This window comes from Ictalurus furcatus, chromosome 24, assembly GCF_023375685.1.
Source record: "Ictalurus furcatus strain D&B chromosome 24, Billie_1.0, whole genome shotgun sequence".
Lineage (NCBI taxonomy): Eukaryota > Metazoa > Chordata > Actinopteri > Siluriformes > Ictaluridae > Ictalurus > Ictalurus furcatus.
The window spans coordinates 340,413-364,371 of NC_071278.1; the positions used below are offsets into that span (position 1 = coordinate 340,413).

The window sequence follows — 23,959 nt, forward strand, 5'->3', positions numbered from 1 at the left end:
CAGGATGACTTCTCGTGATGACCTTCTGTGCAAAGTGCATGGTAAAGTCATGAGATTTAAGACAGAGACTGTGTGTGGGATTAAGGAAGGAAGAGAAGGTGAAGAAGGATAATGTAGGGTAGAGATATGTGTGATTTTAAAACAAAAGAATGAATGAAATAATGAAATAAGATTATTTTGGTGATTAACGTATGTTACCTTTCTTTCATGCTTCAAAATTATATTACAGGAAACATACAGAGATAATAAAAATACAAAATAATATCCAAAAAAAAAAAATACAAAAATGCAACAAGACACAAGGGACCATTTTTATCCATGTTCAGTCATACATGTTTAAAAAAAACAAAAAAAAAACTGTATTATAAATAACAGCAAATTAGAAAGATAATTTCATAATAAACCACCTAATATTTCAGTACAACAGTAACACGTCGATCCTTGTTGCTGAGATGACATTCACTTACTGCCATCTAGTGTTCTTTCATTGTGTTCTTGGTATTAAACCTGATTTCAATTCAAGATAAACCACACTGAGGAGATGCTGAATCAGGGCTTTGCAGGTTTGCAGCAGCTCCTGATGAGCAGGTATGACATGATGGCAGAAGAAAAGAAACTGTAAGACCCGTTTCTCTTAGCTGTAGCACAGACTACAAGAACTCTGTAATCTGAATATGTTAAATAATAACTGAAGTGTTGCTAAGTGACTTTTATTGTCAGTAAAACTGACATTTTATCATTTTTTTCTACCCAAGAGCATTAAATCGATCTGAACCAGTAACAGAAGCTGTCACATTTTCCTCCAGCAGAGATTCACTCAAATAAACATTGACGTTTATATTTATGGCATTTGTCAGACGCCCTTATCCAGAGCAACTTACATTTATTTCATTTATACACCTGAGCAGTTGAGGGTTAAGGGCCTCGCTCAGGAGCCCAGCAGTGGCAGCTTGGTGGTGGTGGGGTTTGAACTTCCGATCAGTAGCCCAACGTCATAACCGCTGATATACCACTGCTCCGATGGAGCTGAATAAAATAAACATTTGAAATCTATTTCACTTTATAGATTTTATAGCAGGTGCAGTTTAGTCTTCTAGAAAAGCAGCTCTGCCAGTAGTTCCAGCGGTGTGTTATATGTTATTGTTATATGACAGATGCTCCAGATAATCAAAGTATAATAATAACTGGAGTTAACATGCTGTCTTAACAAGGAAAATGTCAATAGTGAAGTTTTCAGCAAACCTGATGGTGTGGTGCTGTGATGTTTAGCAACACAGTCGTGGGTGAGCGTACATAAATATAACATTATCATTAATTCATATTCATTAATTGTGTTGTATCTGTAAAAAAAACCAAAAAGGTATTTTTTTCTATAAACACCATTTCATGCCAGATCATCAAATTAATCAAATCAAATGGTACAAATTTGTACCATTAAAACTGCAAGTTCCATATCTCAACATGTCCTACTCAGTACAAAAAGAGCACTTTTTTAACCAAGCTCAAAAAATGGCTCATTTGGATGTCGCAGGATTTGTGACGTCACACGGGCAAATACATTTGCATATGACTGCCCCTACAACAAGACATTGACACCTATTTTTACATCACTGCACCATTAGCCCCACCCACTGGTGATAACAATATAATAATATAACAGTATTAGATCAATAATTAGAATGTTTTACTCCCCTTCGAGAGACTGAACTAATTTCACTCATTTCTTCATCAAAATCATGTATATTTTCTATACATATATATAATATAATATCTTGTATATTAGATACACCACCTACATGTTTCTTCCATCTATTCATCCATACCGCTTATCCTTGCTAGGTCACAGGAACCTGGAGCATGGTGCCAGTCCATCGCAAAGCACAATCTCACACTCATTCGTACACTATGAACACTTTTGGACATGCCAATCAGCCTACCATGCATGTCTTTGGACTGGGGGAGAAAACTGGAGTACCCAGAGGAAACCCCCACAGTACGGGGGAACATGCAAACTCTGCACACACAGGTCCATGATGGGAATCGAACCCCCAACATTGGAGGTGTGAAGCAAACGTGCTAACGACTAAGCAATCGTGCCCACCTACATGATTTTTCAAACAGATTATTCCAGAAGTAATCACACCCCTTCTAAAAATAATAAATTCTTCCCTTAGCACTGGCTATGTACCTAAATCATTTAGCAGTTATTAACCCCTGATTAAAAAACCTGACCTCGACCCCTGTCAACTGTCCAGCTATAGACCAATATCAAATCTCCCCTTTATATCCAAGATCTTAGAAAAGGTTGTACACAGCAGCTATGCTCGTACTTACACAGGAACAACATTCATGAAATGTATCAGTCAGGATTTAGACCTCATCATAGCACAGAGACAGCGTTAGTTAAAGTAGTAAACGACCTTCTACTGACCTCTGATCAGGGTTGTGTCTCGCTGCTTGTGTTACTGGACCTTAGTGCAGCTTTTGATACTATAGATCACACTATTCTCCTTGATAGATTATAAAATGTTGTTGGCATTAAGGGAACAGTCCTCTCCTGGCTCAGGTCTTATCTGACCGATCGTTATCAGTTCGTAGATGTAAATGGCGACTTCTCTATGCATACTGAGGTAAAGTTTGGTGTTCCACAAGGTTCTGTTTTAGGCCCACTGCTTTTTACTTTATATACCCTACCTCTGGGTCAAATTAGTCGTAAACATGGAATTATTTTCTACTGTTATGCTGATGATACACAGCTGTATGTTTCAGCAAAGCCAGACCACAGACAGCAGCTTAAGAAAGTTGAGGAATGTGTACAGATGTTGCCTTTAAGAATGTGCATTTTTTTTCCGCACAATTCGTCACGTGTGATCACGCGGCACCCTGCAGGCACGCTTCTAAGAATTTAAATTCATTTGTTGTGCTTCACACAATAACCACCAGGTGGCGCATGGAACAACATATTGTAGCTGAACACAGTACATTAAAATGTGTGTGGTCGGTTAGATCTAAGAAAAATATTACGTACGGTTCACATAAAAATATTACGCTTCCTATCAAAACTTATGCTAAACCTAATTTAAACAAGTTTCTAATTGTAAGATTAAATTATACAAAGGAGAAGTTGAGGATCAATTGCTTCTGAAAGTATGTTTGAGGAAATGTGTAGGTAACTGAACTTTTGTTTGTTCAGTTCCTTTAGCTTTGTTTATGTACATGGCTCCTTTACACTAGCAGTTTCAAACCCTTGCTCAAAAACTTTGAACCTTGCCAGCTGTCTAACTATAGATACACTACAGGTGCATCACAAAAAATTAGAATACCGTGGAAAAGTTTGTTTTTTCCCATAATTTAATTTAAAAAGTAGAGCTTTCATATAGTATAGATTCATTACACACAAAGTGAAATATTTCAAGCCTTTTTTTTGTTTTCATCGTGATGATGGTCGGCTGTGTCTCAGGTGGTAGAGCAGGTTGTCCACTAATTGTAGGGTTGGCGGTTTGATTCCCGGCCCACATGACTCCGCATGCCGAAGTGTCCTTGGGCAAGACACTGAACCCCAAGTTGCTCCCGATGGCAAGTTAGCACCTTGCATGGCAGCTCTGCTACCATTGGTGTGTGTGAATAGTTGAATGTGTAAATGAGACACAGTGGATAAAAGCACTATATAATTGCAGACCATTTACTATGATTACGGCTTACAGATCACGGACATAAATCTCCAGTATCTCAAAATATTAGAATAAAGAATTTTTGAGATGCACCTGTATATTGCCAAAAGTATGTGTACACCTGACCAGTCACAGCAATATGACCTTGTTGAACATGCCATTACAGATTTAGTCCTCCTTTGCTGTAATTATAACCTCCACCCAACACTAATTTTGCACCTTAGTGGCTTGCTGAAAAGACTGACTTGTTCACAAACAAAATATATCTATACACCACCTTAGTGCCACAAAGTTGGGTTTCAGTGTGGGCTACATTGGTACATTGGTACTACTACACATGCCCAAACAATAACATAGCTCATGTCAGATGCCACAATTCACAGACAGTACAAAGGCATCTGGGTGTTGTATTTGGATATACATGATTGATTATTGTGAAAATATTTGCATCACAGCATGTTAATAAACCTATCATCCTATTTGAAGAGTGAGGAGTGTCACTTGTGGTCATTCATGGTGTTCACCATTTACCTCCTCCAGATTTTACAGGCTGAATGTTGCTTGATCACACCCCATATGATTTGTGGTGTGTTTGAGTAACTCTTGCCCTCAATAAAGATGTTTGTTCTTTTAATTAGCCTTCGCATTGCCAAATTGTAACAGTTACACCCTGAACCTGAGGCTAAATCCCTGATAAACAAACTGACTATGCAAACAAACTAGCCTGACAATAACAAGTAATAACTGCCAACCTCATCACAATCTCAGTTTGCTACAACTCATTTGGACAAGCCTATGAAATACTGGGAGAGAGTAGTCTGAACAGATGAGAGCAAAATTAAGGGAACTTCACATCCATGATTACACATGTTTTTTAATCCATTTGTGTGAAGCATCATCCATACAGGTCTCTGTTATGTAGTTGTTGCTGTCTGAGCTGCTGTTATAGAAAATTTATCAACATCTAACCAAACAGAATCCAGAATTCAACAGCGCTGTGGTATAATGAGCAATAACATTTTGAGGTTTCATTTTAGGTGTATCTTCAATTACATGTACTGTATTACATGATGTTATACAGACTCTGTAAGGATTTAGACTTGAAACAAGAGGTTTAATGTCCAAAAAGACTCCTCTTCATGCTAAGTTTCCAAAATGTTCTGCTGTGTGATGACTGATTTTAACTATAGTCAAGTATCTTAACTAGCTAGAATAAGTGGCAGCTAAATGTATGCTGATTTGCCAGTTTATTAGGCATCATCAGTGTATTGGACAAATCTGTGGACACTGTTAATAATGAGTCTTTATTGGTCACATATACAGTAGAGCACAGTGAAATTGTTTTCTTCGCATACCCCAGCCTGTCAGAAAGCTGGGGTCAGAGCGCAGGGTCTTTTCATAACATAATGTATGTTCACAGCTTAGTGAGAATAAATTAGGCTTATCCAAATGCAAAAATGTGATTAGATCTATTTAGATTAAACATCTCTGCACACTATTCCTTTGTTAACTGTGTAAAAGCTTCTGTTGAAGGTGAGATTGGCACAGGTTATAAAAGAGAGATGCAAATTTCACATATTTGCATTGCTGTGATCTTTCTCTCTTCTCAAACTATAAAGCAAGAAAGGTTTCTCCATTGGGAAGATGAAACAATTTTATTAACAAATAAAAAACTGTTGCTATTGTTTCTTTACTCTGAGATCTAACCTAGAGGAATTTGGATTTGGAGCAAACACCCCTGCAGTAGTGAGAGGTGGGGACACACATGCCCCTGACAGAGTGGCTATCAATCACATAATCTTTAAAAATCTACCTTTAAGGCACATTCAATTAGCGAATCCATGGGAACCTCAACTGTTCATCTACAGTTTGATGATTCAACCAGGGTATAAAAGTCAGCTGAATTTCTAGTTTTTACTCATTCTTAAGTGTAAGACTGAAAAGCCTCCATCAGCATGGGACGCAAAACCTTCAAAACACATGGTAGCTTTACATCAGGATCCATGTCTGTTGGTGGTGGTGGTGGAGGAGGAATGGGCAGAAGCTTATGGGCTGGAAGTGCCCATGGTGGAGCAGGAGGTTCTGGGGTTCGCATCTCCCAAGCCTCTCGTCCTTTGTTGGTTGGTGCATCTAGAGGAACTGTTGGTGGAGGCTTTGGCTCTGGTGTAGGTCTTGGTTCAGGTCATAGTATAGGTCTTGGTTCAGGTTTTAGTGTAGGTCTTGGTTCAGGTCTTGGTGTAGGTCTTGGTTCAGGTTTTGGTGTAGGTCTTGGTTCAGGTCTTGGTGTAGGTCTTGGCTCAGGTCTTGGTTCAAGTGCTGCTGCAGGTTTTAGTGGTAGCTTTGGAAGTGGTGTTGGGTTTGGAAGTGGTGCTGCATTCAAAGTTGGAGGTGGCATTGAGGGAGCAGATGTTGGTATCATGGGCAATGAGAAATTCACCATGAGGATCCTCAATGACCGTTTGGCCTCCTACCTGAAGAAGGTGCGCTTGTTGGAAAAGGCCAATGCAGAGCTTGAGCTGAAGATCAGTCAATTTGTGGACAGCAGGACATCACCTACTGAACAGGACTACTCTGACTCCTTGTCTACCATCAATGAGCTCCAGGCTAATGTAAATCTTTTCAAGTTGACCTCTTTTGCTGCAGTTAGCTTAGGTTTTAAAGTGTGAAAAGTATGCTTGGGACATAAACCATTCATATTGCTTTTAGACTTTTACTCTAGAAATGCACAGTTACTATAGCTGTTTATCGTCTTTTGTGCCATGGTTAAATACATTGTTGGTTTAACATGGTTTAACTGTATGTCTTTGGTTTGATTGTTTTCAGATTCTTGATGCCATTAAGTTGAAAGGTACAGTCCAGCTCAATGTTGACAATGCCACCTTGGCTGCAGATGACTTTAGGATTAAGTAAGAACTCATATTGCATTAAAGGAACATACATACATATGTGTCATATGTGAGGAAATGAATGTATTCTTTTAAAGAAATTAGCATATAATGTCTTTACACAGGTATGAGAATGAGTTGGCCATGCGTCAGTCAGTTGAGGCCGATATCTCTGGGCTGAAGAGGCTGCTGGAGGATATCAACCTGAGCATGAAAGAGCTCACTCTGCAGATTGACACAATGAATGACGAGAAGGTCTACCTCAAGAAGAACCATGAAGAGGTGATGAAGCTGTACATGCAAGCAAAATGCTAAATGTACTTCTATCTGTCAAGGAAATGTTATGAAGCAGGTTATAAATTTCAGAGTAGTCCAAACACTAAATGACCGATCACGTTTTAGTGTTTTTTTATGTCTAGAATTGAAAGGACAGGTGCAGATTTTTAAAAATTACAAGCTGTTCAGGTACTCTTTGGACAAAATTCAGTCACTGATATTTATGAATTTATGTAAATCACCTTTATGGATAAGTGAGTTAAGGAGCACTGCATCTGAACCATCTCCTCAAACTCTGATGTATTTCAAGGAAATGGTGACAACACGCAGCCAGATGAGTGGACAGATTAATGTGGAGGTGGAGGCCGCACCACAGCAGGATCTCACCAGCGTCCTGGAAGACATCCGTGATCACTATGAGAGCGTCGCTGCCAAGAACCGGAGAGAGCTTGAGGGCTGGTTCAAGGGCAAGGTGGGTTCCTCCTGGTGCAAAAATGATCAACCTGCCAGATCACAGCATTTTACTAGGGCTGAAAGAAGGTCAGGTTTTAGTGATGTGTGCTATTGTTTAAAAAGTTTAATCTAATTCAAGGACAGAGCTGAGCCATTATGTGTCCCTGTAACAATGCAGGGATTAAAATTTTAAATCTTGGACTAACTTATTTCAAGTATCCTTGTGATTATGTTAACTAAAATATAACTCTGCTATTCTAAAAATAAATTTTCATTATCAGTTGGAGACTCTGAAAAACGAGGTTGCTACCAGCACACAGACCATAGCAACCAATACAACAATGACTACAGAGAAAACCAAAGTGCAGGGCCTGGAACTCGAGCTCCAGTCTGTTTTGGCTGTGGTGAGATTTACATATCAGCATTTTTATGTATTTCCTGGGAAACAAAACCAATTTCCTATGTGTTTACAATATAAACATTTACTGAAAACCACTTTGTTTCACCACAGAAAGCATCCTTGGGAGTAAAACTGCAAGAGACACAGGCTTTCTACACTGCGCACTTGTCAGGATACCAACTGCAGGTGAGGATGGATCAACACTCATCGGATAGGAGAAGATTCTTATATTGTCAAGTACAGGGCCGTGCAGAGAGTTCCTCAGGGGCGGGGGCTCAAACGTAAAAAAAAAAGTGCTATATCACCAAAGAGTTAATTTGACTACTTTACTAACTTTAAAGTAACTCCATATTCTTATCCCCCTGGTAGACTCTGTACTGTAAACAGACTGAGCGTGGTCACAAGAATGTATATCAGAATGACATGACTAATATAAACTAATAGTATTTTATTTTTTACATTTATAGAAATAATTACAACAAAACAGTAACTTTTAGTGGAGAGAGGAATCCAAATAATCTTTAAAGGAAAATTTAAATATCATGAAATAAAACAAAATAAAACTACAGGATTACCATCCACAATTGTAGTGACACGCCCACTGTATATCACTTACTGAAAAGTCAGAAAAACTATTAATTACACAATCACATGTACATTTGTCAGCAACACTTTATTTCCATAAAAGTGCAGCACTGCTTGCTGAACTGGATTTTTACTCTCAAATCTCATCATTTTTCCTTTCAGCATAAAAAGATAAATTGAGATTTTAATGATCTTATATCACATTTTTTCATATCAGTTAGGCTACAGGATAAATTTACCATATTAGATAACAAGGGGCAAGTTACTATATGTATATACTATAATTATATTCTAAATGTTGAAAACTGGGTGATTATTATTCTGTGCTGAACTAAATGGTTTTTATTTATATAAAAAAAAGCAATAGGACAGTGGGGGCGGCGCCGTGGGGGGAGGGGGAGATTTGTGTGTACATTTACATTTACATTTATTCATCTCACCTTTCTTCACCCATGTTGATAAGGAAGCTTCCCTTTCTCTCCCTCCTCCTTCAGTTTATCTTTAATTCTCTGCTTCTCTGTCTGTTTAGCATCGTGCCTTTACTGACTATATAACATACATACATATAACAAGGTTACTTGCATGTCTGGATGTTTAATGAACTTGTGTAGTTAGCACTTACAATCACATTCCCTCTCAATCAGTTAGAAAACTAGCGGCAATAAGCTTATAAAATACTGATGATATTATAAACGTCTCTGGTCAAGTATCCATATTAGTTAGAGGTGAATGCATTGTGTGCAGATGTTATGTAATGTCATTGTTATATATAAAACAAGTGCCAAATTCATTCAAGCTTAATTAATATACAATATGTACATACTATACAACACAAGACAGATTAGAGGTTTGTTCAAATGTTTTACTTTTCTAACATCAGGTCAACATTAGGAGTGTACACAAATGTGTAACAAACATCAAGAGATACAGAAGCTTCACTGGGTGTCTGTTAGTTCTGTGTCCAGGGATTCAAAGAGCTTTTCATTCAGGCTGTGCTTCATTAGTTTGAGTTAAATGAACAAACAGTATGATATTGAGGTGCGATATTTGATCATTTGATAAGCTAACATATTGAATTCCACCAATATTGATGAATTATATAGCCACTTTGGTAAACATTTCAGTGCCGCCATTTAATGACATTTAAAGGGCTGTATGTTGCCAGCAGTATGCAGAGCAACCTACCAGTGATAAGGACCAGACACACCAGACATTAAGGATTCGTGTGTTGTTGTGAAATGAGCACTACTAGAGACTGAAGCATTGTTGCTTTTCCTGAGCATTTTAGAAACTCCCTAACCAGTGTTGACTTGTATAAACATGCCAAAGTACAATAATATGGATCAAGTGTGTAATTAATTGGGATGTTTCTCAAATCGAAGGTGACAAGCCTGGAGGAACAGCTGCTGCAGCTTCGTGCTGATCTGGAGCGTCAAAGTCGTGATTATCAGATGCTGCTGGACATCAAGACCAGACTGGAGCTGGAGATCGCTGAGTACCGGAGACTGCTGGACTTGACTGGGACCAGCGCAAGGTGAATAAAATCTGAATGAAATCCAAATAAATCTTTTTTCCTGTCCATCTTCTGTGTCTCTGATAGTTCAGAGTTGTTTACATTTATGTTCATAGTGCCTTGTAAGAGGTAATTGTCAAGTTGTTGGACAGAATTGTGGTAGAACAACAAAAGTGGACAACAGTAAGTAACGTTAACAGCAAGCTAGCCAGTGGACAATATCGAGTAGCATGAGCAACAAGCTAGCTTGCTAATGTTGGTGATAACTCCGATGTTAATGATTACATTCTCAGAACAGTGATTAGTACGATCAGTGTTATAGATTTAACTGAGAACTGTGTCTGTATATGAACTGATCTGAAGCCAATGCTGCTGTAAACTCATTTAAAAGTAGAGATGGGGATATTGATACTGTACTCCGTGTGAGCGGCAATGGTGATTTGACATCACTCCATAAACGGGGGTAGGAACTGGTAGTTGAGGAGACTTATCAGCTGTAAGTGGGGAATTACAAGTTTAAACTTTGCCTAAAACACACATTTGTCTCATAGCTAGCATAGATAAGAGAATGTATAAATTCCCAGTCCATAAATTAACTATGCACACAACAGGGTAAAGCATTTAAAGTTGTTGTTCTTCTCTGTTTCACCAGTCTCTTTGTCGCTAACAGCAAGAGCTCTGAAACCAAATCTGCCACCACTCCTAAGGCAGAAGGTGATCAGCAGGATCAGAAGGATGAGAAGACACAGTCACCTGACTAACAACAACAAAAGTCATGATGGAATATATTTGACTAATAAGCATTTCAGTCAAGTAATAAAGAAAACATTTCAATCATAATGGTCGTTTTGTGTTCTGTTTCACACACACACACACACACACACACACACACACACACAATCAAAGATTCACTTTGAACTGTCAGTTCACAATAAACAGTGCTTGTGTAATCCATCAGTATCCTAAATTAGCCACTGAAAACATATTAATTACGGCATAAGTTAATATAACTCTGTATTAACGTTGAGTTTAGTGTTTGTTAATTAGTGATGCTAACTATTGCTGTAAATAATGTCAATTTAACTGACTGCACTGCATTAAAGTCTGTGTTCCTAGTTAAACTGCAATACCAAGACAGAATATTACATGTCGCTAAGGAAATTATTATTTTCCACCATGAAACTGCTAGTTTTTTTCCCTAATGAATATGAATAATTATTTTATTTTATTTTATTTATTTAATAGGCAGAAACATAGTCAAAAACAGGTGTGGGTCAGGCGAAGTACAAACAGGTATAAACTGGGCATAGATGAGAAACAGGGAAATGAGGACGACAGCAGGATTAAAAACCGGGAAACGAGGACAATGAACAAAGGCTTGGCATGGCTCTGGCAGTAACACACAGAAACAATACTTTATGCTAAAGTCCCCTTTACTAAACATAAAGGGGATAACACAGAACAGCAGAGACATTAGGAAACAATCAATAACATTACAGAGGCAGAGACAGGACAGAAACCAAAATACACACAGTGAACAAAGTTAGACAACCCGGAAGTGTGCACTGTCACTTCACTGCCGGAGAATTCAGCACAAGGGAAATTACATGACAATAGTCGGTTCATTTTCATAATATAAGTTTTAAAATTGTTGTGGAAATGAAAGTTGCTACATAAATACTGTTCATATTCATTATTATTATGTTGTGGATTCAGGGTGAAAGCACTGTGAACAGAGGACTGTACCGTATTATAAGTAATGTCAAACTGACAGAGTATACAGATACAGAGATGGTGAACGTAGAGAGGCCGTGATGGCAAGTGCAGAGAGACCGCGATGGTGAGTGTAGAGAGACTGCGATGGCGAGTGCAGAGAGACCGCGATGGCGAGTGTAGAGAGGTCATGATGGCAAGTGTAGAGAGACTGCGATGGAGAGTGTAGCGAGGTCACGATGGCGAGTGTAGAGAGACCGTGATGGCGAGTGCAGAGAGACCACGATGGTGAGTGTAGAGAGACCGCGATGGTGAGTGTAGAGGGGTCACGATGGTGAGTGTAGAGAGACCGCAATGGAGAGTGCAGAGAGACCGTGATGGTGAGTGTAGAGAGGTCACGATGGTGAGTTTAGAGAGACCGCGATGGCGAGTGTAGAGAGGCCGCGATGGCGATTGTAGAGAGACCACGAGGGCGAGTGTAGAGAGACCGCGATTGGGAGTGCAGAGAGGCCGCGATGGCGAGCGCAGAGAGGTCGTGATGGCGAATCCAGAGAGACCGCGATGGCGAGTCCAGAGAAGCCACGATGGCGAGTCCAGAGAGGCCGCGATGTAAAGTTTGCCAAATGTGTCACCTGATCATGAGCACAAAATTAATTTTACATATTCACCGTAGTGGCTTTCTGCAAAGACTGAGTTGTTCACAAACAAAGCATATCTGTCCATCACGTCATATCAGAGCATGACCATGCCACAGAAAGCGTAAAGACATCTTGTATCTGAAAATATGTGTTTGCTTTGGGTGCTTAGTACACCTTCTTTCATTAAATACAATTTGATGCATGTTATGTTTACCTCCTGGGTAGAAAAAGAGAAGTGTCATTGTGGACATTTGTGGAGATCATCTTCTACCTTCTCCAGATATTACAGACTGAATACTATAGTTCTCATCTGATGTGGCATGCTATCGTCCACGTCAGCAGATAGCACTTTTAGTGCTGTTAGCAGACACACCTGGTGCCTGAAGCTAAAACCCAATGAGCAAATCTGAGCAAAGACATTGGGTTTTAAAAATGCACTTATTTGTATTTATTTATTTATTTATTTATTTATTTATTATTTCTTGTTTCTCTGGGCTTCTTAAAGGGTGTTCTGATAGATGGGGCCTGCAGTAGGATGACATGGTGTGGGGTTTGAGCAGAGCAGTGCTGCCTCAGCCTTCAACAGATGCTCCAACCCAGGGAGATCTTGGGCTCAGGAGGTTTCTGCCCTTACTGCCCTCTGTAGGGATTCCCATGAGGATTTCCCCTTGGAGCTCCTATGGGCTGAGACGATGAGGCATGCCTTTAACAGAGTAAGAGTAATCAATGGTCAGTTGGTAGAGCTTGGAGCTGCCTTATACTACCTCTATTTTTCAAGGATAGGTTGTATCATGATGCTCAAATAAATGAAGAACTTACCCAGTTGTTGGTACCAAACAGCTGCCAGGAAATATCTTTCCAGGTGATTCATCATAATCCCTGGCATTGTCTGGGCATTCGTAGTGATATATGCAAATGATTATATATGTGACCCCAAAGTGCTATTGGACCTACTCATATTAATCAAGGATTCTCTTTGAGAGGATTGTCATTGATGTCATCTTGCCTTAAGAACAGAACATGAGAGGGTACTGCTTTGTTCCAGTTCTGGTGGACTATGCAACACGATACCAGTTTTTTTACCAGTGCAGTTTTGTGGAGACACTCTTCCAAGTGATCGCCCAAGTTATAATCCCAAAACGGTTTACCAAGGCACTATGTTAATTTCATGGATACTCTGTGAACTGTTTTGGATTGTTGTGAGCCGAATGAATTTATAGCAGTGTTTACCACACACAGACAGATGTTCTGGTTAAACTCTAAGAAGACCATTCATAAGTTTATGCACAACAACACTTGAAACTTGGATAAGTATCTTGACCCTTGTTATTCACAAACCAAAAGGAAGGGTAACAAATTAGTGTTTTTAGGGCTTGCTGGCTATTATCACAGGTTTAATCTGCATTATTTTGATGTCACCAGCCCCTTGACTGACCTTACTAAATAAGGAGCACCAGACCTGTCATTTCACTGAGAAACTGCAAACTCCTCTGTCCTGTAATCCTGTGGTTTCAGCTGCACTACTGACAGAACTGCTGACAGTAACTAATCAGAATCCAGAGTTGGACAGTGCTGTGGTGTAATGCGATATAACCATTTGATTTCAATGTTTTGTAGTTATATCTTTAATTACATTTCCTGTACTATACAGCAGTCATACAGAATCTTTGTGTTCATAATCTGTAAAACACGAGGTTGGAGCTTTGACATCCAAAAGACATGTCCGTATCAAAGACATAAGCTTTGCATTTGATCTCTGTTCCTCAGAGTATAACACGCTCCGGTTTAACTAAGCTTCCACAATTTTTTGTTGTGTGACTAGTTGACTGTGTAAAAGTTTCTTTTGAAGGTGAGATCGGCACAGGATTTACAAAGAGATGCAAATTTCATATATTTACATGCCTCTGATCTTTCTCTCCTCTCAAACTATTAAGCAAGAAAGGTGTCTCCGTCGGGAAGATGAAACAATATTGTCAGTAAATAAAAGGTTATTATTATTGTCTCTTTTCTGTGAGAATTAACCTTGAGGAACTTAGTAAAATCTACCTTTAAGGAATGAGGAAAAAAACAATGTTGATTCATTTTGGTAGATGACATAACAGTCAATTAGCGAATCCTTGGGAACATCACCAGTTCAGCTACACTTTGAAGCTTCCAACAGGGTATAAAAGTCTATTGAATGTCTAGTCCTCACTTACTCTCCAAAGTAAGAACAAAAAGCCTCCATCAACATGCAACGCAGTAGCTTTGCATCAGGATCCTTGTGTCTCAGTGGTGGCAGAGAAAGAATCCGGGGCAGCAGCATACAGGCTGGAGGTGTCCATGGTGGAGCAGGAGGCTCTGGGGTTCGAATCTTCCACTCCTCTCAGCCCTTGTTGGTTGGTGCATATAGAGGAGGCCTTGGTGGAGGTTTCAGCTCTGGTTTAGGTCTTGGTTCAGGTCTTGGTGTAGGTTTTGGTTCAGGTATTGGTGCAAGTTCTGCTGCAGTTGGTGGTGGGATTGGTGGTGCTTGGTTTGGAGGTAATGCTGCGTTCAAAGGTGGTTCTGGATTCGGAGGAGCTGGTGGGGGGGCGGGTATTTTAATCCTCAACAATGAGAAGTTCACCATGAGGGTCCTCAATGAACGGTTGGCCTCCTACCTGAAAAAGGTGCACTTGTTGGAAACGGCCAATGCAGAGCTTGAGCTGAAGATTGGTCACTTTGTGGACAGCAGGACACCTACTGAACGGGACTACTCTGACTCCTTGTCTACCATCAATGAGCTCCATGATAATGTAAATCATTTAAAAATTTAACTCTTTTTCTGCAGTTAGCTTAGGTTTTATAGTGTGAAAAGAATGTGTGGTGCATAAAACACTCATCTTGCTTTCAGAGTTTTAATCAAGACCTAAGTTAATGGCTCACACTCCTTGTCTAATCACTTTATACTTTTTTTTCAGGTGAAAGTATTTGTACTTTACTCTTAGATTATGGTAGTTTTGTAGAAGGTGAGAACACTTATCCTAGAAATGCACAGTTACCTTGGCTGATGAGTTCCCTTGTCTTCTGCATGGTGATCAAGTACACTGCATATGGTTTCACTTTATGTCTTTCGGTTGATGTTTTCAGATTCTTGATGCCATCCAGTTCAGAGGTGCAGTCCATCACATCCTTAGCAATGTCACCTTGGCTGCAGATGATTTCAGGATTAAGTAAGACCTCATAAAGAACATATTGTAGATGTATTACATGAAAAGATCATACTGTAGATGCACTACAGGAGGGGAAAAAGAGGTTTTTTTTAAAGGAATTAACACACAACGGGCCTCATTTATCAATCTTTTCATAAAGTTGTGTGTAAATATTTGCACAAGCCAAACTGAACTAAACATTTTCACCAGATTTACAAAAGTTTTGGAAACACTGATTTTCTTCATACTTGCATGCACACATTGATAAATGCCAACCACACGTAAATGACCAAGCACATGATTTACATTTTATTTACATTTGGTGATGCCCATAAAACTCCATAAAAGACAAAGCTCACAGAGCTGAAATGACCTGTAAAGGGCAAAAAGGTGTAGTCTTAAAAGTTAATTTTTTAGTCGTGTCTAAGCCAATAAAAATATATTATTTAACAGAGTAACAGCAACTGGAAAGGTTAAAATCCAAATGACAGAAAAGGATGAATAAGATGTTAATTAATTGAGGTGAAAAATGTAGGTGTATATATATATAAAAAATATAATATACAGTTGTGCCCATAAGTTTGAAAAAAAAAAAAAAATGTGCCCTTTCAGAATCTGCTAAATGTTAATACCATTAAAAAAAATACAACGGATCATAAAAATCCCATGTTGTTGTTTATTTAGTTCTGTCCTGAATAAGCTATTTCACATAAAATATGTTTACATATAGTCCACAAGACAAGATAATAGCTGAATTTATTTAAAAAAATTACCCCGTTCAAAAGTTTCCACACCCTTGATCATTAATACTGTGTGTCGTTACCTGAATGATCCACGACTGTGTTTATGTGTTGTGAGAGTTCTTCATGAGTCCCTTGTTTGTCCTGAGCAGTTAAACTGCCCACTGTTCTTCAGAAAAATCTTTCAGGACCTGCACATTCTTTACTTTTCCAGCATCTTCTGCATATCTGAGCTCTTTCCAACAGCAGCTATGTGATGTTGAGATCCATCCTTTCACACTGAGGACAACTGAGGGACTCGTACATGACTATTACATAAGGTGCAGACGTTCACAGAATGTAACAAATGCATTAAGAGCCAGGGGGGTGTAAATTTTTTAACAGGATGATCGGTGTAAATTGTTATTATTTTGCCTTCTGGGACACATGTAATGATCTTATTTAGAGTCTGAAGGTCAGTACTAAATTAAAAAAAGATCTTTAAACAAAATAATAACAATCTTGTTCAAAAGTTTACATCCCCCTGGCTCTTAATGTATCGTGTTGCCTTCTGGAGCATCAGTGAATGTTTGCACCTCATGTAATAGTTGTGTACGAGTCCCTCAGTTGTCCTCAGTAAGTTGTCCTCTACTTCTTCACACAAGTTATTTATATATTGAGGAAAATAATCCAATATTAAATATCTGTGATGGGTAAAAGTATGTGCACCTCTAGGATTAGCAGTTAATCTGAAGGTGAAATTAGAGTCAGGTGTTTTCAGTCAGTAGGATGATAATCCATGATGATAATCCAAAGAACAGGGATCTATCAGAGTCTGATCTTCACAACACATGTTTGTGGAAGTGTATCATGGCACGAACTAAGGAGATTTCTGAGGACCTCAGAAAAAAGTGTTGTTGACACTCATTAGGCTGGAAAAGGTCACAAAACCATCTCTAAAGAGTTTGGACCCATCTGTGAAACATGGTGATGGTAGTGTCATGGTTTGGACTTGTTTTGCTGCATCTGGACCAGGACGACTCGCCAGCACTGATGGAACAATGAATCTGAATGATACCAGCGAAGTCTAAAGGACAATATCAGGACATCTGTCCATGAACTGAATCTGAAGAGAAAGTAGTTCATACAGCAAAACAACGATCCTAAACACACGAGTCGTTCTACCAAAGAACAGTTAAAGAAGAATAAAGTTAATGTTTGGAATGGCCAAGTTAAAGTCCTGACCTTAATCCAATAGAAATGTTGTGGAAGAACCTGAAGCAAGCAGTTCATGTGAGGAAACCCACCAACATCCCAGAGTTGAAGCTGTTCTGTACTGAGGAACGGGATAAAACTCCTCCAAGACGATGTGCAGGACTGATCAACAGTTACCCCAAACGTTTATCTGCAGTTATTACTGCACAAGGGGGTCACACCACATACTGAAAGTACATACTGAAAGCAAGGGTGCACATACTTTTGCCACTCACAGATATGTAATATTGGATCATTTTCCTCAATAAATAAAGGACCAAGTATAATATTTTTGTCTCATTTGTTTAATTGGGTTCCCTTTATCTACTTTTAGGAAAATTTGATGAAGTTTTATATCATATTTATTCAGAAGTGTAGAAAAGGGTTCACAAACTTTCACGCCCCGCTGTAAGTATTCAGACCCATAACTGAGTATTTAGTTGAACACCTTTGGCAGCTGTTACAGCCTCAAGTATTTTTGGGTATGATGCAACAAGGTTTGTACACTGGGAATTGGAGATTTCTCCCTTCTCCCCCGATCACTCGGTTTGGCCGGACTGCCAGCTCTAGGAAGAGTCCTGATTGTCCCAAACTTCTTCCATGTAAGAATTATGGAGGCCACTGTGCTCTTGGGAAGCTTCAATGCAGCAGAGATATTTTTGTAGCCTTCCCCAGATCTGTACCTCGACACAGTCCTGTCTCTGAGCTCTGCTGCAGTTCCTTTAACCTCCTCATGGCTTGGGATTTGCTCTCTTATTCATTTACAGCTCTTAGACCTTATATAGACAGGCGTGTGCCTTTCCAAATCATGTCCAATCAGTAGACTTTGCCACAGGTGGACTCCAATCAATCTGTAGAAACATCTTCAAGATGATCCAGAGAAACAGGATGCACCTGAGCTGCATTTCAAGTGTCATAGCAAACAGTCTGAGTGATATTTCAGTTTCTTTCTTTTTAACAAATTTGCAAAGTTATCACAAATCTGGTTTTGCTATACCATATGCTCTCTTTCACAGTTAAGATTATCTTAACGTTGCAATATTTTCGGGAAACTCAGCCAAGATCTGTCACCTAGTAAAGGGGTGCACAGCACTGAGCCATTTTAACATATAGACAGATATATACCAGTATATTAAAAAAATGCAGTAACTTACTGCAAATTACTTTATTTGAAGCCAGTCAATTGAGGTTTACATTATTGTTCTTAGGCGTAAATATACAATCACATGGGAATGAGTTGGATACAAACATTATTCCAAAATTATGGTATTTTAATGAATAACAAATATCTTGTGTAAATGCTCCTATGGACGATATCAGCTTGATAAATGAGGCACAATGTCTTTACACAGGTATGAGAATGAGTTGGGCATGCGTCAGACTTTTGAGGCCGATATCGCTGGGCTGAAGAGGCTGCTGGATGATATCTACCTGAGCATCAAAGAGCTCACAGTGCAGATTGACACACTGAATGAGGAGAAGGTCTACCTCAAGAAGATCTATCAGGAGGTGATAAATCTATCCAAGCTAACAAAATGCTAAACGTATGGGAAATGTCAGGGTAATGTGGTGAAACAAGTTTTCATCAAAGTACTATACAGTGCCCTCCACTAATATTGGCACCCTTGGTAAATATGAGCAAAGAAGGCTGTGAAAAATTGTCTTTATTGTTTAACCTTTTGGTCTTTTGTTTAAAAAATTCACAAAAATATTCTGCTCTCATGGATATCAAACAATTACACACACAACACAGGTTTATCCAAAAAAATGTATATTTGTTAAATTTAGGTGTGCAACAATTATTGGCACCCTTTTAGTCAATACTTTGTGCCAAGATAACAGCTCTGAGTCTTCTCCTATAACACCTGATGAGGTTGGAGAATACATGGCGAGGGATCTGAGACCATTCCTCCATACAGAACCTCTCCAGATCCTTCACATTTCTATATGGGGTTCAGGTCAGGGGACTGGGATGGCTATGGCAGGACCTTGATTTTGTGGTCAGTAAACCATTTTTGTGTTGATGTTGATGTATGTTTTGGATCATTGTCCTGCTGGAAGATCCAACCACGGCCCATTTGAATCTTTCTGGCAGAGGCAGTCAGGTTTTCATTTAATATCTGTTGATATTTGATAGAGTCCATGATGCCATGTATCCTAACAAAATGTCCCGGTCCTCTGGCAGAAAAACAGCCCCAAAACATTAAAGATCCACCTCCATATTTAACCGTGGGCATGAGGTACTTTTCCATATGGCTACCTCTCTGTGTGCGCCAAAATCACCTCTGGTGTTTATTACCAAAAAGCTCTATTCTGGTTTCATCTGACCATAGAACCCGATCCCATTTGAAGTTCCAGTAGTGTCTGGAAAACTGAAGACGCTCGAGTTTGTTTTTGGATGAGAGTAGAGGCTTTTTTCTTGAAACCCTTCCAAACAGCTTGTGGTGATGTAGGTGACTTCGGATTGTAGTTTTGGAGACGTTCTGACCCCAAGACACAACTAACATCTGCAGTTCTCTTTTTGGCCTCTTCACAGTGCGTTGAGATGATATAGACACACGTCCAAGTCCAGGTCGATTCATAACATCTCCAGTTGATTGGAACTTCTTAATTATTGCCCTGATGGTGGAAATGGCATTTTCAATGCTTGTGCTATTTTCTTATAGACACTTCCCATTGTGTGAAGCTCAACAACCTTTTGCCGCACATCACAGCTATATTCTTCGCTCTTACCCACTGTTATGAATGACTAAAGGAATTTGGCCTGTGTGTTACCTTTTTTATACTCCTATTAAACAGGAAGTCATGCTTGAACAATTTCCTTTTCCTAGTCACTCAGGTGTACTAAAAATTTTTAAATATCAATGGGAATATACTTCAAATATATTTTTCTCATATGAATACATAGGGATGCCAATAATTGTTGTACACCTATATTTAACCAAGATATATTTTTTATAAACCTGCAATTGTTTGAGGTCCATGAGAGCAGACTGTTTTGGTGGATTTTTTTAACAAAAGATCAAAAGGTTAAACAATAAAAACAGTTTTCTCAGCCTTCTTTGCTCATATTTACCAAGGGTGCCAATATTAGTGGAGGGCATTGTAATAATAATAATAATAATAATAATAACAATAATACTACTACTAATAATAATAATACTCTTTATTTATATAGCACCTTTAATACAAAAGGCAGTTCAAAGTGCTTTACAAAAAAAAAAAAATGCCAGCATTCAAAAAACTAATAAACAGTTAAAATAAAAATACTTCCTAAAAGAGCTGCCTCCTTATGAGTGCACGTCCCTAAGAACAGAATATAGTAAAACAGTTAAGGAAATACATTAAAAGCTTTAAACAGAAAGAAAAAAAAAACTTTTTTAAGGTTAACTAAATGGCGGAGTCATGTTTTGATAATTTTTAATAACTAAAACAAAAAGGAAAGTTACAGGTACATATTTATTTATTTATTTTATCATTTGCAATTAATGATCAAAAAATTACTTAATGATATTTAAAAGCTATTCAGATTCCTCTGTGAGAGAGAACTGAACAGAAGTCAATCACTGGTATTTATGTAAATCACCTTTATGGATAAGTGAGTTAAGGAGCACAGCATCTTAAACATCTCCTCAAACTCTGATGTATTTCAAGGAAATGGTGGCAACACGCAGCCAGATGAGCGGACAGATTAATGTGGAGGTGGACGCCGCACCACAGCAGGATCTCACCAGCGTCCTGGAAGACATCCGTTATTACTACGAGACTGTTGCTCTCAAGAACCGGAAAGAGCTCGAGGGCTGGTTCAAGGGCAAGGTGGGTTCCTCCTGGTATACAAATGATCAAAACTACTGTTTTTAAAGTACTACCTTGTGCAGTAATAACTGCAGATAAACGTTTGGGGTAACTATTGATCAGTCCTGCACATCGTCTTGGAGGAATTTTATCCCGTTCCTCAGTACAGAACATCTTCAACTCTGGGATGTTGGTGAGTTTCCTCACATGAACTTCTTGCTCCAGGTTACACCAGATACTGAAAGCACATACATTTACCACGCACAGATATGTAATATTGGATCATTTTCCTCAATAAAGAAATGAATAAGTATAATATTTTTGTCTCATTTGTTTAACTGGGTTCTCTTTATCTACTTTTAGGACTTGTGTGAAAATCTGATGACGTTTTAGATCATATTTATGCAGAAATACAGATTTTAAAGGGTTCACAAACTTTTAAAGACCACTGTATGTGATAAGAGTATAAAGAAAGTCTCTGCAAACTAGCACAGACACACATGTCCTTGAGCATTGGTGATTCTGAGTGTGTGCACATTCTGTATTTTTCCACTTCTGCAGTTAGAACATTACGACGTACAGTAACTTCAAGGCTCAAAAAATACAGAGTACAGAGACAAAACGAAATGCATATATATAAAGATTTCCACCACAATAACTCCTGTTTTCCATTGGCAGTTGGAGACCCTGAAAAAAGACCCTGCTATCAGCACAGAGACCATAGGGACCTCCCAAACAGAAATGAATACGGAGAAAATCACCGTGCAAGGTCTGGATCTCCAGCTCCAGTCGATGCTGGCCGTGGTGAGATTTACATATCAGCTTTTGTATATATTGCCAGGTGGGATTATAGTCTCAGAATATAGCAAATGTTAACTAAGAGGTTGTTTATAGTGTAATGTAGTCAAGCAAACAAAAAAAACATTGTATAGGTGTTTACAATATAAATATTTTATAAAACCTTGCCACATTGTCTTACCATAGAAAGCATCCTTGGAGGAAAAACTTTCAGAGACACAGAATTTCTATGCAGCGCAGCTGTCAGGATACCAACTGCAGGTGAGCCATGATGAGCACTCATTTAAAGTCATTATTGCTTTAAAAACAAGTTTCAAAGAAATGGCACATTAACTCAAGCTCAAATAATATACATTATAGATATACTTTATAATAAAAGCCCAGACACTACAGAGCAGGAGTTTTTAGAATTGACTTATAACAATAATGAGTCTTTATTGGTTACATATACATTACAGCGAAATTCTTTTTCTTCACATAACCCTCGCAGTTTAGGAAGTTGGGGTCAGAGCACAGGTCAGCCATGATATAGCACCCCCTTGGAGCAGAGAGGGTTAAGGGCCTTGCTCAAGGGCCCAACAATGGCAGTTTGGCAGTGCTGGGGCTTGAACCCCCGACCTTTCAATCAGTAACCCAGAGCCTTAACCGCCAAGCCACCACTGCCCCAATACGCTATGCAATATATGCTATGCATATTCACTGTGTATGTTAAAATATGTCCAGTAGACGACGTGACCTACCAGTTATAAAGACCAGACTATTGATTAACCAGTTTCTACATCCCAATAGTTGCTATTTTCTGAGAATTTTAGAAACCCCCTAACCAATGGTGACTTGTAGAAACATGCCATAGTATAGTAAAGTGGATCAAATGAGTAATTAATTTGTATGTTTTCCAAAACAAAGGTGACAAGTCTGGAGGAACAGCTGCTGCAGCTTCGTGCTGATCTTGAGCACCAAGGTCGTGATTATCAGATGCTACTCGACATCAAGACCAGACTGGAGCTGGAGATCGCTGAGTACCGGAGACTGCTGGATGTAGGGGCCAGCGGAAGGTAAATTAAATCTTATTAAATTAAATGAAATCCTATCAAGTCCCTCTTTTTGTCCATATAATGTATCTCTGATAGTTCAGAGTTGTTTACTCTTGCCCACATAGCTGGAATGGATAAAAGAATGTGCAAATTCCCGGTCCACAAATGAATCAAGTACACAACAAGGTAAAGTATCTAACATCATTGTTGTCCTTTTCTGTTCCACCAGTGCCTTAGTTATGTCAGGCCAACTCCATCAACGAACTCCGTTTCCTAAAACGCTCCATGGCCTAGGGACACAGACATGGCGGGCCCATACTACACTTCCCAGAATCCACTACCGCTGACACGCTCACAATCACCGGACTTCTGAATGCACTCATCCATTCCCAGTCACTCAAACATTCAAAGAGACTTTCACACCACGCATGTTGCAAAGTAACGCTCAGTTTGTGTTTACACCTGTACTTACTAAGCCTTCGTTTCTGTGATCGTTATTCTAGTATCGAATCTGATTGTTTCCTTGTTTTCCCTCTGAATGCTGTTTGCTGATCGCCTGACTATGGCCTGTTCTCTGACTCTCAAGTTGTCTAATGATTTGGATTTGTCTGTCAGCCCCTTAATAAATAACTCTAACTGCAATTGCATACGTCTCAGACTACTATCTCTGACAAGTTGCTACCAGCAAGAGCTCTGCTCTACTGAAGATACCACCTCAGAAGAGAAGGTTGACGAGAGGGCTTTCACCTGCTGAATAACGTCAACAAAAGTCATGATGGAATGTATTTCACTAAGCATTTCATTCAAGTAATAAAGATAAAATTTCAATCATGATGGTAGTTTGTGTTTACTGTTTCACACACACACACGCACACACACACACACACACACACACACACATATCAAAGAATCATACCTGTCAGTTCAGCAATATACGATGTGTGTAATCCATCTGTAACAATTAACTACTGTTAACATATTACTTAAGGCATAACTTAATATAATTCTGTATTAAAGCTGAGGTTTAGTGTTAACTAGTCATGCTAACTAATGCT

The 23,959-nt window shown here is 38.9% G+C and overlaps 2 protein-coding genes across 2 annotated transcripts; both read left to right on the plus strand.

The window, feature by feature from the left end:
- Nucleotides 1-5,592: 5,592 nt before the first annotated feature.
- On the plus strand, nucleotides 5,593-10,623 carry LOC128600216 (keratin, type I cytoskeletal 13). The gene is made up of 8 exons (XM_053612534.1): nucleotides 5,593-6,280; nucleotides 6,495-6,577; nucleotides 6,682-6,838; nucleotides 7,143-7,304; nucleotides 7,567-7,689; nucleotides 7,797-7,871; nucleotides 9,653-9,804; nucleotides 10,436-10,623. The coding sequence occupies exons 1-8, from the start codon at nucleotides 5,627-5,629 to the stop codon at nucleotides 10,542-10,544; spliced, it is 1,515 nt and encodes a 504-aa protein (XP_053468509.1). The 5' UTR covers nucleotides 5,593-5,626; the 3' UTR covers nucleotides 10,545-10,623.
- Nucleotides 10,624-14,307: 3,684 nt separating this feature from the next.
- Nucleotides 14,308-23,738, plus strand: LOC128600217 (keratin, type I cytoskeletal 13). Its single transcript, XM_053612535.1, has 8 exons — nucleotides 14,308-14,908; nucleotides 15,243-15,325; nucleotides 18,630-18,786; nucleotides 20,932-21,093; nucleotides 21,751-21,876; nucleotides 22,057-22,131; nucleotides 22,777-22,925; nucleotides 23,134-23,738. The coding sequence occupies exons 1-8, from the start codon at nucleotides 14,366-14,368 to the stop codon at nucleotides 23,249-23,251; spliced, it is 1,413 nt and encodes a 470-aa protein (XP_053468510.1). The 5' UTR covers nucleotides 14,308-14,365; the 3' UTR covers nucleotides 23,252-23,738.
- Nucleotides 23,739-23,959: the final 221 nt, after the last annotated feature.